The sequence below is a fragment of the Coptis chinensis genome, chromosome 1 (genome assembly GCF_015680905.1).
Source record: "Coptis chinensis isolate HL-2020 chromosome 1, ASM1568090v1, whole genome shotgun sequence".
In the NCBI taxonomy this organism is placed as follows: Eukaryota; Viridiplantae; Streptophyta; class Magnoliopsida; order Ranunculales; family Ranunculaceae; genus Coptis; species Coptis chinensis.
This window is the reverse complement of record NC_141456.1, coordinates 26,202,229-26,229,181: the sequence shown is the minus strand read 5'-3', so window position 1 is coordinate 26,229,181 and position 26,953 is coordinate 26,202,229. Positions and strand designations below refer to the sequence as shown.

The 26,953-nt window shown below is 37.8% G+C and overlaps 2 protein-coding genes across 2 annotated transcripts; one reads left to right on the top strand and one right to left on the bottom strand.

The window, feature by feature from the left end:
• Positions 1 to 891: 891 nt before the first annotated feature.
• On the bottom strand, positions 892 to 2,776 carry LOC147523169 (U-box domain-containing protein 40-like). The gene has a single exon (XM_086597672.1). The coding sequence runs from the start codon at positions 2,590 to 2,592 to the stop codon at positions 1,072 to 1,074; it is 1,521 nt and encodes a 506-aa protein (XP_086453798.1). The 5' UTR covers positions 2,593 to 2,776; the 3' UTR covers positions 892 to 1,071.
• Positions 2,777 to 5,414: 2,638 nt separating this feature from the next.
• On the top strand, positions 5,415 to 5,828 carry LOC147523168 (uncharacterized). Its single transcript, XM_086569677.1, has one exon. It carries the CDS (start codon positions 5,415 to 5,417, stop codon positions 5,826 to 5,828), a length of 414 nt encoding a protein of 137 aa, XP_086425803.1.
• Positions 5,829 to 26,953: the final 21,125 nt, after the last annotated feature.

Sequence of the window (26,953 nt, the reverse complement as noted above, 5' to 3'; positions counted from 1 at the left end):
AGGTCCATCTAAAGTATCTCTGAAAATGATTAGTTTCTGGAGTTGGTAGACAGCTTTAATGGGGATTAAAACTTGTGCTAAAACCAAATCTCCCAAAGACTACTACATTAGGGCTTAGGCTAAAATCCAATTCCAAAGGGGTTCAGTGATGCCACGAAGAATATACAAAATGCAAAACATTCAGTAGAGAAGATGATAATAAATTATTAAAGAAATCAAGAGAGTTACACAAATGTTCCCTCATGGGCTGAATGCCTGAACGTCATCTGAAAAATGGACCATCACCGATTTCATGTCATACTTTGATGCTCTACTCCTCTAGCGCCCTATTTCGATACCCATTTCCTTAGTTTGTGAAAGTAGTTTCCAGTTTGCCACTTTCTTTAGCCTTTGCGCACTGAAAGATGCTGATAAGTTCTGTCCAACCTTTTGTTACATGCACATGAAAAATGATTCTAATGTCATAGCTTCATAGGACCCTTGAGCCAAAAAATCAATAAGGCTCTGGGAATATCACAGTTCTCATATCGATTACCAAACTGATTCATTCAAAGTAACAGGAAGTCTGTCAAGAGGAAAATAGGACGATGAACAATTGAGATCTTACACCATTCAACTACAGAATCGGCAAACATGTTTTGGGACATGGAAATGAACCACCAAGACCAACTCAGTTAAGATCTGAATAGATCTACAATGGAGATGCACTTCATTCATGCCGAGGAGCGCAACCGCGCAGGCATCTCTTAATCTTGTTCAAGGCTTCAAGCACCCATGCCAGAGAATCCAGACCCGGCCTGCTAGAGACTAAATGTTCTAATCTTTTAAACTACTGCATTAGATACTGCTCTTTTGTGCCACTAATCCATTAAATAAAGGAAGACCAAAAAGTAATAAAAGCTCATTCTGCTTGATTTCAGCAATAAACACAATTCCTACACAATGTTATGTACATGATTCCAATATCTGGAATGAGGCACAGTAGTAATACACAAAGTTGCAATCAGCTCAAATGTTGGAGTAAACTAGTCTTGGAATCAGGATAACTTATATATCACAAACAATCAAACATCAAAACCCAGTTGAATTAGCACAATCCCCAACCCCAAGCCGATACTGATGAATTCGACTCACCACACCTGAATTCATTACACTTTCCCAATCAATCTCTTCATCTCCTTCTCTTCCGGTCCTCTCTTTCAGCATCAATAACATTTTCTTTGCTTTTTCCTTCGCCCTATCACTTCCTTTCTCTGCAACCTCCACCAACACTTCCCTCGCTCCAGCATCTTTTGCCAAAGATTTAAACCTCAAACTTCCCAAACTCAACGAATACAATGCCGCCACACAATTCTCCCTAACCGACGATGCGGACTTCAAATCCCCATCCTTCAACATTCCAAAAAAACACTCAACAGCATTTTCATCCAACATAACGGATCTCCCTTCATCACAAACAGCTAAATTACACAAAATAAGCAACGCTCGACTCGCTAATTCCCCTACTTTCACCAAACTCAACAACACACTCACTGCTCCAAGCTTAACAAGTTTAACCCTATTACTATTCACCAATGACAAATGATACAATGCAAGTGCCGAATCATTCCTAGCACGCTCACTATCACATCTAAGCATATGAACCAAAGGTTCCAATGCACCTAAAACACCAATAGCCATTTTATTATCATCATCAAGAGCTAGACTAAAAAGGGCCCCAGCCGCATGCTCCTGCGCTTCATTAAATCCACCTTTCAGCACATCAATTAACACAGGAACAATTCCACACCTAACAATCTTAACCTTATTACTCTTCTCTAACGAAATATTAACCAAAGCAGCAACTGAATTTACCTGCACAACGACATATCTGGACACCATAAGCGATCGAAGGGCTGAAAGTAACCGGGGTGTACATAACAAAACCCTGAGCTCTTCTCTCATTCTTGTCAACTTTCTTAATGACACCACCCCTTCTTCTTGTTCAAAAACCTGTGTGCTCTTAAGTTTCATAACTATCTCTTCCTCTTCAGAACATGACTCATCTGAAGAAACTATTTCCGAAGATGAAATTGAAGATGAAGACGAATAACAAGCCGGCCGAGTCGAAAACGGTAATGGGGTAGTAATAACCGATTCTTCAGAACTAGAATAAAAATGAGACCGAGTCAACTCAGTAACCGATTTAACAAACTCCTTATCTTTAATGACTACCCTTTCTTTCTGTACCTCCATTAAGTCCATAACAAGCTTCTCCGCTACATTAACAGCAATAGGTACTGGCCTATCGACACGATGAGTGTCACACCAATTAAGTATCGTTGATTTGAAAGCTATATTTGGTATTAGAGAAGTCAAATCTGGTCTAGTACCATCTGAGAGTAATGGAGTAAACCCCAGATTTTTACAAACGTGTACACAGTTCCCCTCGAATGTTTGGCCTGAGGTAACTATAACTGGATCAGCCATCATTGAGCCTGATATTGAACATATGAATTCTTTAGGTGCTTGTTCTGTTTCTGGTTTTGAAGTGTTTGATGATGGTGTTCTATGGAATGAGAATTTCCATCTTTTTTTCCCACCACTGCCCATCTTGTTTGTGTTTTTTCACAATCTTTTTTTTTGGTTTGGAAAGGTAAAGGTGAGCTGATGCTGTTGCACAGTGGAGAGAAAGAAGGGTAGAAGACTAAGTCGTCTGCAGCTCAAGTTTAGATATGCTGAATGCTGATGAAATGTTGATATTTACCTTGTTTTTCAATATATTTACAAAATTGGTTTTTCTAAGTCTGTTAATCTGTTTCTAAAGCCCTTGTGAAACGGAGAGTAACTCTCACGGACAAAAAACACAGTAAAAAATCACTCTTAAACCCACATATTTTTCAAGAAATTGGTCCCACACCTATTTTTGAGTGAAAATTTCTTTCAAAATCACTGATTTTTTTTTTTTCATTTTTAAATCGGTCAAGAATTATGAGTCCAACAAGGCTATGGTTATGTCTATGCACAAATGAAACAACCATCTACGCAATGCAACTTCTTGGGAACTTTGGAATACACATTTACACCGTCTCTCAGTTTGGTCTTGTTCCAGCACCAGAGCTTTTCGTGATCTTGTCTCACGGCCTCACCAAGTGTTGCGAGCTAAAATTTGTGCTGCCTGAAAACAAAAAAGAAAGAAAGAGAAAGCCTACTTACCAAATCCCTGACTTAGGAATCCTAGGATGATAGCTTTTTAATTTTTCCAAAATTGACTTTTGTATTATTGGACTATACAAACATGATGATACTAAATTACTAATGGGGGTTAAGCACTAAATTACTCATCATCATTTATCAAGGGGGTCACCGCATTTTTCTCTCTAGTAAAATTAGATATTTTTCATGGAAATTTCGTATCTCTATGACTCTATCTTGTTTGTTTGTCCCAATAGCTTCACAATTATTATGAAGTTGATTTTTCGAATTGCGGTTTGCTGGTTTTGTTGAATATATGCTCCAATCTTAACCAAATCTATTTAAATAGTTCAATTTTGTTTATATATTCTCTCTTTTTTTCATCAATTTCAAGTATACTTTTGTAGGTTTGGTCTTTGATTTCCATGACACCATTCATTTATCCTAGAAATTGATGAAAATTTTCAGACGAAAAACATCTTCCACATTTGGAACAAATCCAACTTGTATTTTATGTACAGGTGTATAAGAGAAAGAAATTCTTGTTTGCGTTGAGAAAAATTAGGATTCAAGCTCATCATGGAGGAGATGAATAGTTCATTTGACTGTATTTAAGAATAGAAAAAAAGTGTATATTACTGATTTTTGTTAAACTTTTTCTTTTGTCAAAAGGAAGTATTAAGTGACTGGTCCAAGTGGTGGTGGTGTTGAGTGGACCAATTAGGTTCTTCTGTCCCGTAGACTGGATTTTGTTGTATGCCCACAAATTCTTCTCTTTGGTTTAGAGTTTAAGCTGAAAATGTAAGCTGTTTTGGTTTAAACACAAAATGTTGAGAGCTAGGTCAATTTGTTTGTTTTGTTTCTTTTTTTATTTATGAAGATGAGGTAATCCTTTGTCTTTTCGCTTCACAAATGAGGTAATGGCAGTAATCCATATGCTATACGCCCATACCACTCTACAAGACTATAACTCTACAAGTCAAATGGGGTTATATGGAATGTTAAATACAAATACAGCACTCCAATCACAAAAAATGTCATTCTAATAAGACTGCTAAAAGGGTTTTAAATTTGAAAGGAGTTAAAAACCCAGCCAAAGTTAAGACTTTTGCTAGCAGCTGCTATAATAAGTTTCGGGAGACGGACGATATTGTTTTACCCGTCATTGGTTTTTACGCATGCATCTACGAAACTATGTTTATGCGTCTTTAGTTTTAATTAAATGGACGGACGGCAGACACTGTGCTGTCCGTACCTTCCAGACACACAACACGATTAAGACTTAGCTAAATTTAACTAATTTTTCACTCACATGCATTTACTTGTCATCAAAGCCTCAACCCTCAACCATTAACTCTTCAACCACCAACCTCATTTCTTGTGTCAACTTTATATACCACAAATTTCTCAACTTTGCCTTCACTCACACTTTTTGCATTACTATTATCAACTTTGCAACCTTTCTTCTCACATTCATTCTCAACTTTATAACTTTTTTTCTCACATTCAAAATGGCTTATTCTTCTCGCTATGTTGAATCAAGCTCCTCATTTGAAGATGAGAACATGATGAATGACGATGAGAACATGTTCGTACCTATTTTCTTATTGTTGCAAGACATGCACGAAGCTACTCGTGATCATCGAGGCTCGGTCCCATGTAGAAAGTACATTTATCGTGATCAAATTGACGCTCACAATAGAATTATGAGGGATTATTTCGTGCAATACCCGAATTATCCCCTTGATATTTTCCGTAGGAAGTATAGGATGCACCGCCATCTTTTCCTCTGAATCTTGAAAGCCGTCTCCGACCATGACAAGTATTTCACATACAAGGTTTATGGCATTGGAAAACCATGTTTGACGGGTATGCAAAAGGTGGTTGCTTGCATCCGTTTGCTTGCATATGGGTGTGGTGCGGATGCGTGGGATGAATACGTTTAAATCGCAAAGAGAACCCTTTTCGAAAGCTTGAGGCATTTTTGTGATGTCATGTTGGCGGTCTTTGAAGAAGAATATTTGAAGGCTCCAAACGAAGAAGACATTCAACGTCTACTTGCACAAGGTGAATATCGTGGCTTCCAGGGTATGCTTGGAAGTTTGGATTGTATGCATTGACAATATGAAATGTGTCATACGGCATGATAAGGTACACATGTAGAACATAAGAAGAAATCTACAATCATTTTGGAAGCCGTTGCCAATCAAGACCTGTGGATTTGTCACAATTTTTTTGGTATGGCGGGTTCGAACAACGACGTCAACGTGCTTCAACATTCTCACCTCTTTGACAATCTTATGCGTGGTGATGCTCCTCATTGCAATTACACCGTGAATGATCGCCAATACAAAATGGGTTACTATATAACCAATGAGATTTATCCTAAATGGGCTACACTTGTACAAACAATCCCTCACCCAACAACTCAAATAGAGGGATTCTTTGCTAAGATGCAAGAAGCGTGTCGCAAAGATGTGGAGCGTGCATTTGGTGTCTTACAAGCTAGATGGGGGATAATCAAGAGGCCAGCACGAATATGGAGTAGGGATGATATTAATCGGATAATGAAGACGTGTATAATTTTACATAATATGATTGTCAAGGATGAACGAGAGATTGATATCGAAAATTGGCAAATTGACATGGATTAGGAGCCACCAGTGGCATTGCATGTTGTCGGGAATCGAAATGAGGAAATTACAAGAAGACTCAACACACTTCGTCACATTCAAAGCAGAGAAACTAATGTTCAACTAAGAGTTGACCTCACCAATCACCTTTGGCAATTTTGTGTGGATCACAGAATGTAGTATGAGTATTTCTATGTTTGTAGTTTGAGTATTATCTATATTTGTTCTATAGTTGAAGTATTATCTATGTTTGACTTTATGCTATTTCAAGACAATTCAAATTAAATTCAAATTAAAATTGAAATTATAATATTGGAAATGAACTATCAACAACAATGGAAATGAAATAACTAAAACAACATTAAAATTAATCTAAGTAGTAGAAACACCACCACCACTAGAAGCACCACTTGGAGTTCCAAACGTTCCACTCTCTCTCCTTTGGCGAATTATCTTTATTTTCATCGTCTTGAGGTATTTGACAACTTCCGACTCAAGAGTAGAAGTATCTTGTGCTAATATTTTGTTGTATTTTTTCCACTTCTTGAGCTCCATCATCTTCATCCTATCGGTGGCGGGATTCGTCATTTGTGCCAAATACTTTTCCATAATCTTGTAATTCTCTCATTCTTTCTTCATATTTTCTTTCTCACCCCTTGTTCCCGGTGGTCGTTTTTTCTTGGTTCCACTTCTATTTCTACCCCCACTTCCACTTCTATCCCCAACTTGTGTAGGAAACAGATCAATTGGAACGCCACCAAGAGTTGCTGATGGCGTTGTGGGTGTTAAAGGCACGATTTCGTCATCTACATCGAGAATGACGTTGGTTCGTCTTCTCGATGTAGTTGTGGACCGACTCTCCAATTCTTCATTCTATTTTGGGCTATCCTTGAGGAGGGCCCAACAATGCTCAAATTGAAAGTGTGTGTTATGAGCCAATATATATGCTGTTTCTGCCTCGGCTAACCGATCTTGGATCGTTGTGCCACTTCTTGCGGTTCTTTCCGAAAATGAGATAATTTCCGCCCACCGGTTGTAAGTTTTTTGGATGTGTCCAAATCGAGTGGACACCGAATCCTTGTTTCTCTTGTTGTTTTCGCCAACTCTCTCTCGAAATTTCTCTAATATTCTCTCACAATAGTGTGTGACTCGTTGCCCCGCACTAACAATTGGATCTTCATTAACATATATCCACGCTTTGCAAAGAGTTTCGTCTTCTTGAATTGAAAAATTGGCGGACCTTGTATATTTTTTTTCTTTTTGATGTGGTTGCATGTTCATTTGGATCCATTGTTATACTTGGAGTAGTGATTGTTGTTGTTGAAGTAGATAGAAATTGTATGAGAATTGGGAGCAAATGGTGAGAGAGTTATATGAAGTAGTTGCTATAAATTTGCAATTTCAGAAAAACTAACCCTTTCTAGCCGTTGGGATGTCTGGACTAGACAGACGGCAGAGTTTATGCTGTCCGTTGCAATTTAACTTACAGACGGCAGAAATTATGTCGTTCGTATCCCGAACTTAACAGCTGCTAAAAGTTTTCATTGGACTAGTTTTTCGAATTTGGGATGCCAAATTTGACTGGGGCTGCTAAATGGCCTATATAACACCTTTTAGCAGCCCATTATAGCTGCTCTCTATTGGACTTGCTCTTAGTAGGTATAAAATATGATAAATTTGGATTATATGAAAAAAAAAAAGTTAGAATATAAGGAAATAAAAGTTTTAGAAGAGAACAAAGGAAATAAATTAGTGTGGCTCCCTTGCCTAGTTGTCGTAGCTGTTCCAGGTTGACTAGATGTTGTCATGGGGGCATGGGGCTGAACTGGAATGCCGGTTAAATTAATATGCAACTTCCGCTTGGCATCAAGCATGCACAGAAGTACAGAACCACATGCATTTTTTTAAGTCAAAGGAAGCACGTGAGTTAGCGAGCGCCTTAAACAAAAAAAACAATTCTATAGGGAATAATAAAAACGAAGTATAAAATTGGACACTATAATCACTAAATTATCAGGTTCTATTAGTACAATTTGATTTGATATTTAGGAAATCTTAAGTCTCAACAGTTTGGCAAAGAAGCTTAGTTGAACAAGTCCCGAGGGATATCAGATATGTAATATGTTAGTTGAAAAGCAAAGATTCCACTTGCCTTCCACCATTCTCAATTATTGACCCATAATTAGGCACCTCCATGAAAGTAATTAACAAATTTAACCGAACAAATTATTAATCCACCTATTAACAATCGATCAACTTTACTAATAAAATCTTATATATAAATTTATTAATAAAAACGATCAACTTAGACATCTCACATCTGTTCGCCAAAAAGTCAAAACTACAAAAACAGTGTTCCCTTTCTTAGTGGTCTTCTTTTGGATTTTACTGTTCTTCCACTTGTAAAGCACTTTTTGAATTAATCTTGGTAGTGACAAATGAAGATGTCAAGATGGTCAAAATTGTGTGTAGTCCACGGCCCACCATAATTAAATAGTGGTCAATTTGTACCTCGCAGATACTTGGTCTTTAAGCTTCCTCGGAGGTAGTTTACTAGATTGAATTATTATACATTTATACAGAAAGGTTGGCCAAAAAATTCCTCAGGCCAAAAAATCAATGGCTGTCATCTTAAAATCCAGGCAACTAAATGCTGAGTTGGATTCCCAGCTGGCCACATAAAATAAAATCATGTACTCAAGAAAAAAGGACTAAAGGAACAAACAGTAAAATCCTTGAACGTCTCTGGTACATACTTCTTCCTATCTGTTTTATACTATTACCCAAAATTTTCTCTCCCTTCATTCAAATGTATCAAGTTATCAACAACCTATATGTATTCTTCAGTTCTTCTCACAATATAGAGATCTCTTACAATTGCAATTGGAGAGCAGTTGATAAGCAATTTAAGAACACAATTCATAGAGCAAAGCTCTTCAAACACTAGCCATTTCAACATTATTAAAACCCAGTTTACCTTCTTAAAAAATGTTGAAGTTCAAACTTCAAATTCAACTTCAAATAAAAATTTCAAGAGTCCGAATTTGTGGATAGACTTGTCCACAAACAACACAATTCTATTGGTTAATAGTTTTTTCGGTCAGTTTAACAGTTTTTTTGGGCAGTAGGCACAGTTTTTTTGGGCAGCCACTCCACCAATAAAAAACTGAGGTCTTGTGGACAGCAAACAGTTGCTTGTCCACAAATTTATTCTGAAATTTCAAACAAATTTCCAGAGAGTTGAGAAATTTATGGGTTTTCATGAAGGTGAATTCTAAATGAGTAATTTTGGTTTGTGAGTTTAATTGAATACAAGAGTTTTTGAGTTTGTTGGACTTAAATGTTGTTTTTGAATTAGAATTTTAGAATTAGAGTTTATAACTATTTAGTACTACGAATTTTCATTCTTTTTTTCTAAATGGTATATGGATTTTTTCCCCTCATCTATTAGTACTATGTACTCTCAATTTGCGTCAATTGAGTATCTTAGTTCCCTTGCTGTCTCAATCTGTTTGGTTTCCATAACGGTGAGTACCATGAATTTTTAATTATTTATGATTCCTGCCCGTTATATGAACTCCACTTATACGAACTTCAAAGAAACTCTACCATGAAAAACAATGAATTAGAAGCTGATTTTTGGTGGAGATGTTCTTCCCACAATATAAATCATCCTTAGAAAAAATTAATACATTTGAAGATGTCTAGACGTATCAAAATTTGCTTACAGTGTTATAAAATTATTTAACAGTCCAAAATTTTCAAATTTCAAAACAACTTTTGACAAGGTTAAACATTTTCGTTTAGGCTAATTTTTTTATAGAAAGATTCTCTATTATGAGAAGACTATCTTCACAAAAAATCAGCCCTCAATTCATTTTATAATCCACTTTTGGTGGTGGAGTTCATTTGGAGTTCATATAACGGGCTCGTGTATGATTTGATACATTTAGATATTTATTTGACCAAAATATAAAATCTAACCAAAATATCCTTTTTTTTTAGTAAGTGGAAATTTTATTGATACTGATAAGGAATTTTACAAATAATTAGGACAATCGTGTAACAAGCTGCGCCGTAAGTCCTTTCTGAATAGCAAACCATATTCTTCTAAAAACAAACTCGTTAGAACCAGCTGTCATAACGTTACTGTCCATAACTTTCTGAAGTCTCTTAAGAAGCTCGACAGATTGTTGTTCCAAGAACCCGAAAGTGTCGAAACTAAATGGAATGAAACAATGCTGGTTAGTCGTGCAAGCTTCCTCATGCTTCTCCATCTTCCTTGTCGCTGCTCTCTTAGCTGCTTCTCCCACCTCAAAGACTCCATTCCCAAGCCCTACCAACGGAGAGGCTCCAGTTATATCAACGCATGCATGTCTCCCCTCAGACCAATTGTATATCAATACATCCGCAAGCCGAAGTGTAGATCTTCCCTCATTTGGATCAGTGAGAAAATTCATGGGAGGCTCCTTCTTAACTTATACCCCATCCCTCCAAAATGCATTACATAAAATATCTCTGACATGATCATTTCGGTATTTGAAACCTGAAAAATATCTACAATGTGTTGCATGATCCCCGGAAGCATCTAGTCTACTCCTTTTGCAAACAGGGCATAAACCACCATCAGAGTACAAAGGAATCATGAGACGGTACCGGAGAATAGAACGATACTCCACCGACGACATACGCTGTCCCAGTCCCTCTATCGGAATAGCAAGTAGGAAATCCTTTGCGTGTTCTGACTGTAAGCATCCAATGACCGCTTTCGACGAAAGCGATAACACAAACTCCCTCTCAAGACCAGCAACAATCTTACCATAGAACGCTTCCGCCAAAACTTTTTGTGGTTTTGAGGGGACGGTAGCATTCACAGCCATAAAACTGAGGTCAAAATTGGGTAGACAAAAATTCAATGCACTGCTAGCAACATCAAGAATCTCATCCAAAGGCACTAGCCCACAACTCCTAAGAATGTGGTTCTGAAGCTCAGAAGTCTGACAGTGGGAGGCCACAAAAGCAAAAGTAGAGACATCAGTGGCACAATAAATACCTAACCCACCAAGACGTAATGGGAGTGTCGATAAACGCCACTGCAAATCACCGAAGTTAGGACCATCAGAAACCATAATACCCTGGAGAACACTGTAGAGATGCCGATCAAAAGGCTTAGTTGCCTCTCTAAATAGGGAAGGTGGACAAGTACGAATCGCAAAGACCAACAATAAATACCTAACCCACCAAGACGTAATGGGAGTGTCGATAAACGCCACTGCAAATCACCGAAGTTAGGACCATCAGAAACCATAATACCCTGGAGAACACTGCAGAGATGCCGATCAAAAGGCTTAGTTGCCTCTCTAAATAGGGAAGGTGGACAAGTACGAATCGCAAAGACCAACTTAGAGAGCCCAGCACGAGCACGTAAGAGAGCTAACTCACACTGTGGATCTTCCAATATAGTTAAACGATCCATCAAAGTCACAACCTTTTCAACACGCTTGCGAGCAAGGTCCATGACAAAGGATGAATCAGTGCTGACCGCACCTCCAAGCAACCTGACTCCCTGCTGAAGACGGGACAAATCTGAAGGAAAGAGACCAGGAGTGGAGCGACGTGGATCCAGTGATGGTCAAAATATCTCAGTTTTAGCCACATTAAGAACCAGCCCGTAAGAAGGTCCTTCTTCCTGAATCATACCCAAAGCTGTCGCCACCTATTCTGTATCTTCGATCAGAGTCCCATCATCTAGATACCAAGCATGTAGCAACAATTGACAACTGGACTGGATCCGCATAATCAGAGGATGCAACACCAGTGTAAATAGAAGGGGACCCAAAGGGTCGCCTTGCTGGATCCTAGTAGCAGACCATATGTAGCCATCCCCCATATATAACCTCGCAGGTTGACAATACAAGTACTCAACCCAAGGGGCAATAGTCAAACGAATCAATCTGAACCTCTCTCAACATGGTAGTCCGATTAACCATGTTGAAAGCATTCTGGAAATCTACAAGCAGCATCGAAAGAGAGGTATTGTCACTGTTAGCATACACTATGCGGTTGATAGCGTGCAAAATTGGGTTTTTTTTTCTTTTTTAATTTTTAATAAGTGAAAGTTTTATTCATAATGATAACGAATTTTACAAATAATTAGGAAAAATGTGCAATAAGTTGTGCCGTAAGTCTTTTTTGAATAGCAAATCCTATCATTTTAAAAACAAACTCGTTAGAACCAACTGTCATAACGTTACTGTCCATAACTTTCTGAAGTTGTTTGAGGAGCTCAACAGACTGTTAGTTGTTCCAAGAAACCGAAAGTGTCGAAACTAAACGAAATGAAAAAATGTTGGTTAGCTCTGCAAGCTTCTTTATGCTTCTCTATCTTCCTTATCACTGCTATCTTAGCTGCTTCTCCTACCTCAAAGCCACCATTCCCCAACCCTACCAACGGAGAGACTCCATTACATCAACACATGCATGTTTTCTCTCAGACCAACTGTAGATCAAGACATTCGCAGGACGAAGTGTTGATCTGCCCTCATTCGGATCAGTGAGAAAGTTAACAGGAGTTTCTTTCTTCACTTATACTCCAGCCCTCCAAAATATATCACACAAAATGTCTCTAACATGATAATGTCGGTATTTAAAACCCGGGAAATGTCTATAATGTACTGCATGGTCCCTATAAGCATCTAATCTACTCTTTTTGCATACAGGGCAAAGACCACCATCAAAGTACAAAAATATCTTCTTCATCCACCCTTAACACCACATCCACTCCCGCAGCCACAAAACATTTTTTTTTATCTAGAAGAAAGTCGGGTTAACCTGAGGAATTGGTCACTCAGATTAACTTTTATGTATAATAACTCTACTAGTATATGGTGCATATGCAAATATAGTGTCTAGTGTTCAAAGCTTGTTTAGGAGTGTATACTATTCATTTATGATTGTAATTGTAGCTAGGGTCAATTTGCTCGGAAGAAGGGACATTTCATCAAGGGTAATTGCCTGAATCGGCCATAATAAATACACATTGTTCTCCAACCGGCCATGCTATTCAATTTTGACCAATTCAACGGGTTTTTTTATCCTTTTGCCCTTCCATACAACATTCTCTCTCCTCCTGCCACACTCTCTCTCCTCTGCAACACACTCTCTCTCCTCTTGTACTTCTGATGTTGACATGCACAGTCATATCTATCCGTTAGATTCTCTTAGCGATACGTACCAGCAATTAATGACCGTTGGATTTCAACCCGGCAAAAATAAAAACGGACTTTAGCTATTGTGGGATCACAAACCAGTAACTTATGGATCTACTATCAGCAACTTTCTGGCTTGTTTTTGTAATTCAAAGTCGAGACAATATTTATCTCGTTTTTTGTGCCAACCTCAAAAAGTTTTTACAAAGCTCCAAAGCTACATTTTTTACTTTGGGTTCTTCTTTTTTGATCTTCTACTCTGTCTTCTTATTTTCAATTTTTCCAAGGATTGTGATGGATGAAAAGAACTCAAACCTCGATAATGGTCAGTTTTGATGTTTGTTTAGTTGTCTTTAGTGTTGGTTTGTTTCTATGTAGGTTTATATTTCGGTTTGCTTCTTTGTAGTTTTACGTAGAAGTGTGAGTGTTTTTTTATAAGGTTTCCATGGTGGTTTACCATTTCCAAGTTGATTTTGTTGTCATAGTTATGGTATGTATACAAGGGTTATACAATGTCATAAATGTAGAACAATAAATGAAAGAGCTTTACTGTCGTTTTATTAAAAGCTCCTACTTTTTATTGTGCTAACTTTGTATTTTTTCAGGTTCATTCGATATGCTTATTTATTATGATGGCGAGATGAAATCTGACAAACATGGTGTGTGAAGTATCTAGGGGGTGAGGTGAAATTGAGAGTGTTTGATGTGGATACTCCCTTTGAAGGATTCATGTGTCTTGTTGAAGCTGTGTCATCGCACATAAGATTGGGTTTTTCTGTTAGGTATTTGATGAACAAGTCCCCTTGTAGAATCGATGAAGAAACCGATTACTTGAACATGATTAAGAAGCAGAAGAAGACTCCAACAAAAGCAATGAAAGTTTGGGTTATCAATGAAGCAATCGTCATCACACCATGTGGTATGGGAGAAGGACAAATTAGAATATCAAGTCCTGGACAACCTACTGTGAAGAACAAAAAAGTTCGTATTGAGCTGTTTAAAATAGATATTGTTACTCCTGGAAAAAGTGGTGGACAACCAAGAGTGAAGAATAAACCGGTTCGTAGTGAGCTATTTAAACAAGAAATTGTTAGAAGTGCAAGTCCTAGATCAAGTTATGGAATTCCTAGTACGAAGAAGAAACAAGTTTGTAGTGAGCCGTTTAAACCTTCTCTGCTGCCAAAGAGTGCTTATCCTGGATCAAGTGGTGGAGAACATTGTATTAAGAAGAAACTCAATGAAGAAATTCCAATTACTGATTCTCCAAGGAAACAATCTTTTTTGAAAGAAAAAGTGTTAGCTCGACAGAAATATTCTTTCAATCAATTTAAACTTTTGGACGAACTAATAGGTAAATCACTAATTTTATTTTAGTTATTCTTAGTTCCAGTAAATGGTTTTGTTGCTAACGGTTATAAATACTGTGTTCCCCAGACAGTCCGCTAGAACAACCTTCAACTGCAACTCATCAATTGCAAGATGTGGAAAATGAAAATGTCGTTAAAAATGTCCCACACAGCTTGGAGACGTTCGAAAAGGTCATGGCAGGTGAGGGATGGGGAACAACTAGTACACCTGTAAATATGTTAGTTACACATAAATGTCTTTTCAATTACTCACATTTAGTAACCATTTTAGATTTGTTCCCAAAGGGAAGCTCAAGTGCAGTTGGTAGTTGCAAATCAATAGAAGAAAGGATACCTCTTCCAATTGTCATTAAAGGTGGGCAGTATAAACATTACAGGGGATAATTATAGTTAGAGTCGCTGATAGTCCGTGCACTAATGGTTGACCTATTATAATGAAGAGGATGATCCCACTGGTATTGAAGATGCTGATTATTTCGACCCCCACCTACATGGCAAACGTCCATTGGTAGGAGTCTCCACTTTATTCGTTTAATCGACAGGGCTAAAGCCCAATTTGCAATATCATGGATCAATGTACAGGCCCATTAACTCATGTGTCTAAGGCTGAACCTTAGCTACATGGCTTGCCACGAATGTACGTTGATTTATGTCCAGATTCGTTTCTTATCAAAGAGATAATTATCAGTTGAGATTTATATTCTATCACAATTACTCAAGCTACAAGAATACTTGAGCTACAAGGATTATCTACTCTACCTATATAAATACCAAACTATTTTTCATAAAGAACTACGTTCTTGAGACTTGATCCCACTGATAATTTGGGTACGTAGGCAACCGCAAGGTACAGTCTCATCATTCCCCCGATCACCATCACTTTTCTAACTATTTTTCTACGTTCTTCGTCTCTTTCGTCACCACTTAGTGTTTTGATTATATTTAGTCGAAACACTGATCAACCAGACTATGAAGAGTTTGATTCTCAAAATCCATATGGAGATATAGCTGACATTCCTGAAGAATACATATTTGCCAGTCCTCGAAGTAATGAGGAGGTTGAATTTCAAAATGAAAATGAAGATGAAGTTCAAATACTAAATGATTTAGTTGATACAACTGACATTCCTAAAGAAAATATAATCGGCAGTTCTCGAAGTAATGAAATAGTTGAATTTCAAAATGAATATGAAAATGAAGTTCAAATACTAAATGATTTAGTTGATACAGCTGACATTCCTCAAGAAAATATAATCGGCAGTTCTCAAAGTAATGAGGATGTTGAATTTCAAAATGAATATGAAGATGCTGCTGCGGGTGAAGTTGTGGTAGTTGAAGATGATAAAGATGATCAAGTTGAAGAATACGATCGTGATGATGGCGATATATGGTCGACTCCGAATCGAAGTCAAGAGTATTTGTGGGGGGACACACCTATGATAGTTGTGAATGATAGCGATGAGGAAGGTGAGATTGATTTAGAATTGGAGGAAATGGTTGATGCTAGGGTTATTGGTGCTAAAGATCTGAATTCTGAAGACCTACATCAAGGATATGATCCTTTGTGTGGTTCTCATCGTCCAAAAACCACTACGAACCAAAGTGAGGTTGTAAATCCTTGTAATGAGGGGTTGAAGTTTGTACCCCCTAAAGTAGGTCAGCACTACGCCACTCGAGATGATCTTGTGAAAGACATGAAATCTTATGCAATTGCACACATGTTTGATTTACGTCGTTGCAATACTACCTCCCAAAAGTTGGTAATCAAGTGCAAGATAACTAACTGTCCATTTCATTTGTATGCAAAACCTACAATTGGGTCTGATATGTGGGTGGTTATAACTTTTAGAGATGCACACATTTGTGCACAAGATAATGATGTTTTTAAAATTCACAAGCAGACGCAAAGTGGGTTTCAGAAATTGTTATGTCCAAGCTTAAGGACAATGAAGAACTGACTGCAAAGAACCTTCATTTGGAGGTGAAACAGTCACAACTAACTGATGTGACATATAAAGTTGCGTAGAGGGCCAGAGAAATTGCGTTAGAAAAAAGTCAGAGTACTGTTGTAACTGTCATCAACTTTGAGGATAACTAGTAGCAATATATAACGTCTTAGTAAAATTCTCTGTTTAGGGTATACTATGTACACCAAATTATTCTTTATAGTATGCTATGAAGAACATGTATCATCTTTTCGATTAACTTGTATCTGTCATGGCGTGTAACTATTAGGCATATGTAACCTGAGCTGGTGTATTTTGTTTCGATGTAGATAAGGGGCAGCTTCAGTCAATCATACCAGATGGTGCCAGTTTATTTTAAAGAACTGAAGAAAGTTGATCCAAATTGCCACATTGATATAATAACAACAAGCGAGCACATGTTTGACCGTTTGTTTGTGAGTTATGGCGTAATTATTCGTGCCTACAGAAGGTGCCTTCGTCCGTTGATTATGATCGGTGGAACTTTCATGAAGGGCAGATATAAGTTTGTCATCTTAACTGCTCTTTCTGTTGATGGAGATAGTCATTGCTTTCCAATTGCAGTTGGTGTAGTCCTAAAAGAGAATAATAAACTTTGGGATTGGTTTCTTCAAAAACTCAGAGATGTTGTAGTTGGTCCTACAGATAAGTTTGTTCTATTATTAGATATGCATACAAGCATTCTCCAAGCAGTGCCAAAAATTCTTCCAAATGCGTACTATTGTTTTTGTGCACAACATATCTCCAACAATGTTAGCAAAGAAGACACCAAAGGGAGAGTTAAGGCCGCTGCAGAAACTTATGATAAAGCTGACTTTGTGAGAATTATGTGTCGCATTTGGTGTAGTGATAGTAAAGGTTACGCAAAAATAATAAAGATTTCGAAGGAACAGTGGTCATTTGCCTATGCTGAAATGAGAAGGTATGGAATTTGTTATATATATCATATCGAGAGTTGGAATAAGATGATTATGCCTGAGCGAGCTATGCCAATTGCTTCTCTACTAAATGGTATTCGAATGAACATTATGAGGCACTTTTATGATTATCGGGTCATGGCTTCGAAGCTGAAGACAAAACTGACGAAATCAGCTGAGGATGTAATCATTTCCTCTTGTTATGTTAGTCGGCCGTTCACTACAATAAGGGCTAGTGAGTATGTATACTCGGTTACCAGCATAGGGTGCACGGATACAATTGACCTACTAAAAAAATGTTGTACATGTGGTTTTTTTTTCAACAAGTTGGTATTCCTTGCAGCCATGCAATGAAGGCCATTGACGATGGTCGGTTTTGTGTATATGACTTCTGCCTGCCGTGCTACTCAAAGGAAACGATGATGGATACCTATTAAGAGAATTGGACACCGATGAAAGGCAAAGAACAGTGGCATTGGGGAAGTTACAACATCATGGTTCGTCCTCCCACAGATGAGGTAATGTCTGGCAGGCCCCAAAAAAAGAGGAAACGTTCTAAAGGAGAGGGTGTGCCAGTGCAAAGGAGAAGGTGCAGCCGTTGTGATGCCCTTGGACACAACAAAGCAACCTGCCCTAATGCGACAGATGATGCTGCTTGGATTGACTTTTCAGCTAGGGTTTCGACTGTTTTTACCAACGAAGACAACATTTAAGTTAACCATCAGCGATGAATATAAGTACTATCCGCAACTAATCTTATAATATTATTTGGATTTTCTTGGGCCTTTCAATGATTATGTAAGTTATTTGGGAATCAATGTAATGATATTTTGTTGTTGGGTATACTTGCAGGTGTTCTGTCTATTGAAGTTATCAATATGTAGGCAAAAAAAACAAATACTATAAAATTAAGGGTTAAAATTAACACTACAATTGAAACACTTAGGATTGTAACTTGAAAATTAGAGACATTATCTAGGGTCGTTATCTAAACAAACTACTGAGTTCAAACCCCTTCAAAATAATGTTATTTGGATTTTCTTTTGCCTTTCAATGACTATGTAAGTTATTTGGGAATCAATGTAATGGTATTTTGTTGTTTATACTTGCATGTGTTTTGTCTATTGAAGTTATCAATATGTATGGTAGCAAAAAAACAAATACTATAAAAAATACTATAAAATTAATGCCTCAATTGAAACACTTAGGATTGTAACTTGAAAATTATCTAAACAAATACTAAATTCAGGTGTTTTGTCTATTGTTTAGATACATTATCTTAACAAACCACTGACTTCAAAATATTATGTTTATCATAACAGAGCACTGCGAAATTAGACACATAAGTTCCAAAATAAGGGTTAGTTAGACTTACCCATTTTCAAAAATATTAGTGATAGCCCCCCAATTGCAAGATCCAATGGCTACGAGATGTTTTTTTTTTCAGATGAAGAAATCTGACCGTTGGATCTTACAAATGGGGTAACACTAATTGACAACTAGTAATGGGGGGGGGGGGTAAGTCTATCTAACCCCCAAAATAATAACAAACATTTGAAAATGAAAGCATTTCGATGTCCCCTAGTTCTTATCTTCAACTATATTCTCCTGCTGGTCAGCAGACCCATCTTCAACATCTTTACCTTTGTTGTTTCATCATGATTCACTTCATCGGGTTCAATGTTGAGTTGGTCCTCAGTAGTAGCTTCTGCATCCTCCTTCACTTGCTCAATTCCAGCTGTTGCATCTGCTTCACTCTGTTGGCATTGGTTAGCCTCCACTTGGACCAACTCAGCAACAGGTTCAACAGCCTCCTTAGTAGCAGGTTCAACATCCTTCGCAGCAGCAGGTTCAACATCCTTCTCAGCAGCAGGTTCAACAGCCTCCTTAGTAGCAGGTTCAACATCCTCCTCAGCAGCAGGTTCAACATCCTCCTTCTCACATACAGCTGCATCTGCTTCACTTTGTGGGCACTGCTCCGTCCCCACTTGGACCCACTTAGTAGAAGGTTCAACATCCTCCTGCACTTCCTCACTTGTAGCTGCATCTGCTTCACTTTGCTGGCATTGCTACATCTCTACTTGGTTTAGAGTAGCAGGTTCAACATCTTTGTCCACTTGCTCACTTCCAGCTTCATCATCTTTTATCTCAGTAGCTGCTTCAGCATCCTTGAGCTCATTGTCAATTATAGTTGAATTTGCTTCACTCTCTAGCTCTAGGCCAATGTCAACTTGCTTTAGTACCTCTGTCCCAGTAGTTGCTACATCCTTGGACACATGTTTCAATACCTCTGTCCCAGTAGCTGCTACATCCTTGGACACATGCTTCAGTACCTCTGTCCCAGTAGCTGCTAGGTAAGGGTGGAATTTGAGCCGAGGGCTCGGAGCTCGGCTTGGGCTTGGCTCGTTTAAGCTCGGCTCGAGCTCGCTCGTTTACTATATGAGCCGAGCTCGAGCCCAAATAAAAGCTCGTGTAACAAATGAGCTTGATGAAGCTCGGCTCGTTTAGTTCAAATAGCATATTTATAGTGTAAAATAATCGAGGGCTCGGAGCTCGGCTTGGGCTTGGCTCGTTTAAGCTCGGCTCGAGCTCACTCGTTTAACTATATGAGCCGAGCTCGAGCTCAATTTAAAGCTCGTGTAATTAGCGAGCCGAGCTTGAGCATGGTAAAGCTCGGCTTGTTTAGCTCGAATTCCACCCTTACTGCCAGGTGCTGACTTTCTTCTGTCAACCTCTTTTCAAATTATGTTCTCTTCTTAGCCACTTCATCTGGATTTAATCCACAGGATATAATGTCAATTCCAATCCCCAGCCGCATTCTAAATGGTTGCATGTCAATATTGTTGACCCTCTCAGGAACACCTCTAAGAAGACTATCAATAAAGGCAAGGCAATATAACCCACATCTGTTGGAATCTGGTTGTTGTGTGACACTAACAAATTCACGAGCCCATGGTGTGTTCAAATCAACAGTGGAGCTTGGATAAACACACCTGAGCACATAAGGAATCATTCTCTCCAAAGCTAGTTGTTCATCAGAAATTTGATTTCCACCAAGAGAATCATAGGTGCACACTTTCATCTCTTTAAAGTTAAAGACATCAACAATCCAGTGACTACCATGAACTTGAAGAGGTACAATTACTCCCTTACCCTGTACTGGGTGCGGTTGATTTCTAATTCTTCCGTCAACGGGGTCCAAATACTCTTTCACAATTTCATTTGTATGGTACAAACCATTAACCACTCTTTCCTCTGGGCTTGCAGCTCGAAAACTTGGGTCTTGTAGCTTATTCTTGAATATCCCATACTCTCTTATCATGAATTTCTACATCCACAAAGTGATGATTAAGCTTATCAAACTTAAGTAAGATTAGTGAGTAAGCTTCAACAGAAACTTAGTATTAAAGTATAGAGAACTCACAGCAAAGTAAACATCCTCCACAACAGTATACACTTCATCTTCCGAAATGGCATATTCCTTACAGTGCTGCTTATACCACCTTATCAATAGCTTGACATATAAGCTGAGAACCTATAAAATAATCAAATAGGAATTAGTAACAATTAACTTTCTATAGTAGTTTACTTTGCACTTTAATACCAAGTTTCTGATAGTTTTAGAGCAAATTACTAATGGTAGATTCATTACCTCACCAACCACCCATTGTCTTCCATGTAACGAATGAAAATTATGCACTAAAATAACTTGATCATACCCAAAAACTCTCATATCTGGAGAGTTCTGTTGATTTTTCTTCCTACTGCACTTTCTCCAGTAATAATTGACAACATTTACCTCACCTGTGGTAGTTGTTTTCTTGTAAAAGGTTGATAACAGAGCAACCTTGATTAATGAGTCACAGTCCTTTCCCATCTTCTTTTCCCATAAACTAGTACTTTCTTTTCCCAGTTTTTTCTCCCTCCTCCTTCTTCTACGACCACTCTCTACACTTTTCTTATCCATTTTCTTCTCCATTTGAGTGTGAATGAGTACCTCATCAGGGTCCTCCACATCACCAAAGATCATGTCGACCATCGATGTTCGATCATCATTTACAAATTGCCACATCATGTTCGCTGCTTTACTCCTTCCGATGGTGATAGAGTCGGGCAATTCAGTTTATGTCGAGAGCTCTACACTTCCGCCAATAGAGAAACAAAACTGAATTTTTCCATTTCTCTTTAGATCGCTTCCCATCAAGATCACCAGGAGGAAGGACTAAAACAGATGCCAAAGTATATAATACCCCATCAAGATCCCGAGATGACAAAGAAGAGTAAAAGGGAACATGATCAAGCATTGAAGATTCAACATAAGGTATTATAACAGATCAGACCCCCATCGTCCTCCTCCAAATTCCAACTATGTTCTTGGTATGTCCCTCTAGGTATGACCTCACTAATCTTCTGCAAAGCACTTGCAGCAACTGACTCCAAATCATTTTGCCCTCTTTGTTGTTGTGCAACATCTTCATCTTCATCTGATTCAGCCTGGATCAACTTCCTTCTTTGTTTTGGTGTCTCAGGCTCCTAAGCTTCACTCCCTTTCCCTTGTTCTCTCACCGATTTGATATTTTTTCTTCAAATTTTGCCTCTCACTAGCCTTTATAGCCTCATTTTTGCTTGCCGTAGATGGCTGAACTTCGAAAGTACCACAAACTTTGACCACTTTCATTTTCTTTATTTCATCTTGGAAAGTGCAATCGTATCTCCCACAACTTCAAGGTTTTGATCTTTGTCCAATGCTCTTTTTCTTTTATTTGAGGAACTAGGAGAAACCTCAAAGGTAACTTTCTTAGAAACAGATGAACTCCCTTTCTTAGGTTCTGAGTGAACCTTCTTCTGGGAAGACTTCTTCGGGGTAGACTTCTTCTGGGAAGACCTTGTTGGTGTTTTCAGTTTAGCATCAGAGCCTAGATTGCTTGGCTTCTTTGGGCTTGGGTTTCTAGTTCTACTCCTTGTTCTAGCATCATCACCTTTCATAACCTTAACCTTTAAACTTCTGCTCCTTGTTCTACTCCTACTCTTTGTTCTACCCCTTGTTCCAGGCCCTGTCACAACCTCAACCTCTGAACTTTCCATACCACCTTTCAACCCACCATGAGCAATCTCTTGAATTATTTTTTCCATGCCAGTCTTTATTTCACTCTGGAGTATATCCCCAACAACCCTAACCTCCTTAATCGACTGCTTTTAGATTAATCGAAGCACATAACAAAGAATATAAGTAAGATCCCACTTCAATATTTGTAAACCACTACAAATACATTGTAGTGGCTGACATATCATATTTAGCAATAGCTCACTCATGATACATTAACATATTATTGCCTCATATATGAAACAATGCTGCAACATGCAGTTCCATAACAACACATTATCAGTGTTTCATATAACAATATGGGTCCTAACAATATTTGCAATTTCAATTCAAGACTATATAATAGGGTACCCATATCATATTACAACTTTCTATAACATTTTAAATAAGATTATATGAGTACTTCAAATGTCAAAAACTGGTTACCCATATCATGGGTACCCTATTATCATTCTGGGATCAACATGCAAGATCCCACTTCACTATTTGTAAACCACTATAGATACATTGTAGTGGCTGACATATCATGTTTCCCAATAGCTCACTCATATATGATAACGAATTTTACAAATAATTAGGAAAAATGTGCAATAAGTTGTGCCGTAAGTCTTTTTTGAATAGCAAATCCTATCATTTTAAAAACAAACTCGTTAGAACCAACTGTCATAACGTTATTGTCCATAACTTTCTGAAGTTGTTTGAGGAGCTCAACAGACTGTTAGTTGTTCCAAGAAACCGAAAGTGTCGAAACTAAACGAAATAAAAAAATGTTGGTTAGCTCTGCAAGCTTCTTTATGCTTCTCTATCTTCCTTATCACTGCTATCTTAGCTGCTTCTCCTACCTCAAAGCCACCATTACCCAACCCTACTAACGGAGGGTCTCCAATTACATTAACACATGCATGTTTTCTTTCAGACCAACTGTAGATCAAGACATTCGCAGGACGAAGTGTTGATCTGCCTTCATTCGGATCAGTGAGAAAGTTAACAGGAGTTTCTTTCTTCACTTGTACTCCAGCCCTCCAAAATATATCACACAAAATGTCTCTAACATGATAATGTCGGTATTTAAAACCCGAGAAATGTCTATAATGTACTGCATGGTCCCTATAAGCATCTAATCTACTCTTTTTGCATACAGGGCAAAGACCACCATCATAGTACAAAAATATCTTCTTCATCCACCCTTAACACCACATCCACTCCCGCAGCCACAAAACATTTTTTTTTATCTAAAAGAAAGTCGGGTTAACCTGAGGAATTGGTCTATCAGATTAACTTTTATGTATAATAACTCTACTAGTATATGGTGCGTATGCAAATATAGTGTCTAGTGTTCAAAGCTTGTCTATGAGTGTATACTATTCGTTTATGATTGTAATTGTAGCTAGGGTCAATTTGCTCGGAAGAAGGGACATTTCATCAAGGGTAATTGCCTGAATCGGCCATAATAAATACACATTGTTCTCCAACCGGCCATGCCATTCAATTTTGACCAATTCAACGGGTTTTTTATCCTTTTGCCCTTCCATACAACATTCTCTCTCCTCCTGCCACACTCTCTCTCCTCTGCAACACACTCTCTCTCCTCTTGTACTTCTGATGTTGACATGCACAGTTATATCTATCCATTAGATTCTCTTAGCGATACGTACCAGCAATTAATGACCGTTGGATTTCAACCCTGCAAAAATAAAAACGGACTTTAGCTATTGTGGGATCACGAACCAGTAACTTATGGATCTACTATCAGCAACTTTCTGGCTTGTTTTTGTAATTCAAAGTCGAGACAATATTTACCTCGTTTTTTGTGCCAACCTCAAAAAGTTTTTACAAAGCTCCAAAGCTACACTTTTTACTTTGGGTTCTTCTTTTTTGATCTTCTACTCTGTCTTCTTATTTTCAATTTTTCTAAGGATTGTGATGGATGAAAAGAACTCAAACCTCGATAATGGTCAATTTTGATGTTTGTTTAGTTGTCTTTAGTGTTGGTTTGTTTCTATGTAGGTTTATGTTTCGGTTTGCTTCTTTGTAGTTTTACGTAGAAGTGTGAGTGTTTTTTTATAAGGTTTCCATGGTGGTTTACCATTTCCAAGTTGATTTTGTTGTCATAGTTATGGTATTTATACAAGGGTTATACAATGTCATAAATGTAGAACAATAAATGAAAGAGCTTTACTGTCGTTTTATTAAAAGCTCATACTTTTTATTGTGCTAAATTTGTATTTTTTCAGGTTCATTCGATATGCTTATTTATTATGATGGCGAGATGAAATCTGACAAACATGGTGTGTGAAGTATCTAGGGGGTGAGGTGAAATTGAGAGTGTTTGATGTGGATACTCCCTTTGAAGGATTCATGTGTCTTGTTGAAGCTGTGTCACCACACATAAGATTGGGTTTTTCTGTTAGGTATTTGATGAACAAGTCCCGTTGTAGAATCGATGAAGAAACCGATTACTTGAACATGATTAAGAAGCAGAAGAAGACTCCAACAAAAGCAATGAAAGTTTGGGTTATCAATGAAGCAATCGTCATTACACCATGTGGTATGGGAGCGGGACAAATTAGAATATCAAGTCCTGGACAACCTACTGTGAAGAACAAAAAAGTTCGTATTGAGCTGTTTAAAACAGATATTGTTACTCCTGGAAAAGGTGGTGGACAACCAAGAGTGAAGAATAAACCGGTTCGTAGTGAGCTATTTAAACAAGAAATTGTTAGAAGTGCAAGTCCGGCCTAGATCAAGTTATGGAATTCCTAGTACGAAGAAGAAACAAGTTTGTAGTGAGCCGTTTAAACCTTCTCTGCTGCCAAAGAGTGCTTATCCTGGATCAAGTGGTGGAGAACATTGTATTAAGAAGAAACTCAATGAAGAAATTCCAATTACTGATTCTCTAAGGAAACAATCTTTTTTGAAAGAAAAAGTGTTAGCTCGATAGAAACATTCTTTCAATCAATTTAAACTTGTGGACGAACCAATAGGTAAATCACTAATTTTATTTTAGTTATTCTTAGTTCCAGTAAATGGTTTGGTTGCTAACGGTTATAAACACTGTGTTCCCCAGACAGTCCGCTAGAACAACCTTCAACTGCAACTCGTCAATTGCAAGATGTGGAAAATGAAAATGTCGTTGAAAATGTCCCACACAGCTTGGAGACGTTCGAAAAGGTCATAGCAGGTGAGGGATGGGGAACAAGTAGTACACCTGTAAATATGTTAGTTACGCATAAATGTCTTTTCAATTACTCACATTTAGTAACCATTTTAGATTTGTTCCCAAAGGGAAGCTCAAGTGCAGTTGGTAGTTGCAAATCAATAGAAGAAAGGATACCTCTTCCAATTGTCATTAAAGGTGGGCAGTATAAACATTACAGGGGATAATTATAGTTTGAGTCGCTGATAGTCCGTGCACTAATGGTTGACCTATTATAATGCAGAGGATGATCCCACTGGTATTGAAGATGCTGATTGTTTCGACCCCCACCTACATGGCAAACGTCCATTGGTAGGAGTCTCCATTTTATTTGTTTAATCGACAGGGCTAAAGCCCAATTCGCAATATCATGGATCAATGTACATGCCCATTAACTCATGTGTCTAAGGTTGAACCTTAGCTACATGGCTTGCCATGAATGTACGTTGATTTATGTCCAGATTCGTTTCTTATCAAAGAGATAATTATCAGTTGAGATTTATATTCTATCACAATTACTCAAGCTACAAGAATACTTGAGTTACAAGGATTTTCTACTCTACCTATATAAATACCAAACTATTTTTCATAAAGAACTACGTTCTTGAGACTTGATCCCACTGATAATTTGGGTACGTAGGCAACCGCAAGGTACAGTCTCATCATTCCCCCGATCACCATCACTTTTCTAACTATTTTTCTACGTTCTTCATCTCTTTCGTCACCACTTAGTGTTTTGATTATATTTGGTCGAAACACTGATCAACCAGACTATGAAGAGTTTGATTCTCAAAATCCATATGGAGATACAGCTGACATTCCTGAAGAATACATAATTGCCAGTCCTTGAAGTAATGAGGAGGTTGAATTTCAAAATGAAAATGAAGATGAAGTTCAAATACTAAATGATTTATTTGATACAGCTGACATTCCTAAAGAAAACATAATCGGCAGTTATTGAAGTAATGAAGAGGTTGAATTTCAAAATGAATATGAAAATGAAGTTCAAATACTAAATGATTTAGTTGATATAGCTGACATTCCTCAAGAAAACATAATCGGCAGTTCTCAAAGTAATGAGGATGTTGAATTTCAAAATGAATATGAAGATGCTGCTGCGGGTGAAGTTGTGGTAGTTGAAGATGATAAAGATGATCAAGTTGAAGAATACGATCGTGATGATGGCGATATATGGTCGACTCCGAATCGAAGTCAAGAGTATTTGTGGGGGGACACACCTAAGATAGTTGTGAATGATGGCGATGAGGAAGGTGAGATTGATTTAGAATTGGAGGAAATGGTTGATGCTAGGGTTATTGGTGCTAAAGATCTGAATTCTGAAGACCTACATCAAGGATATGATCCTTTG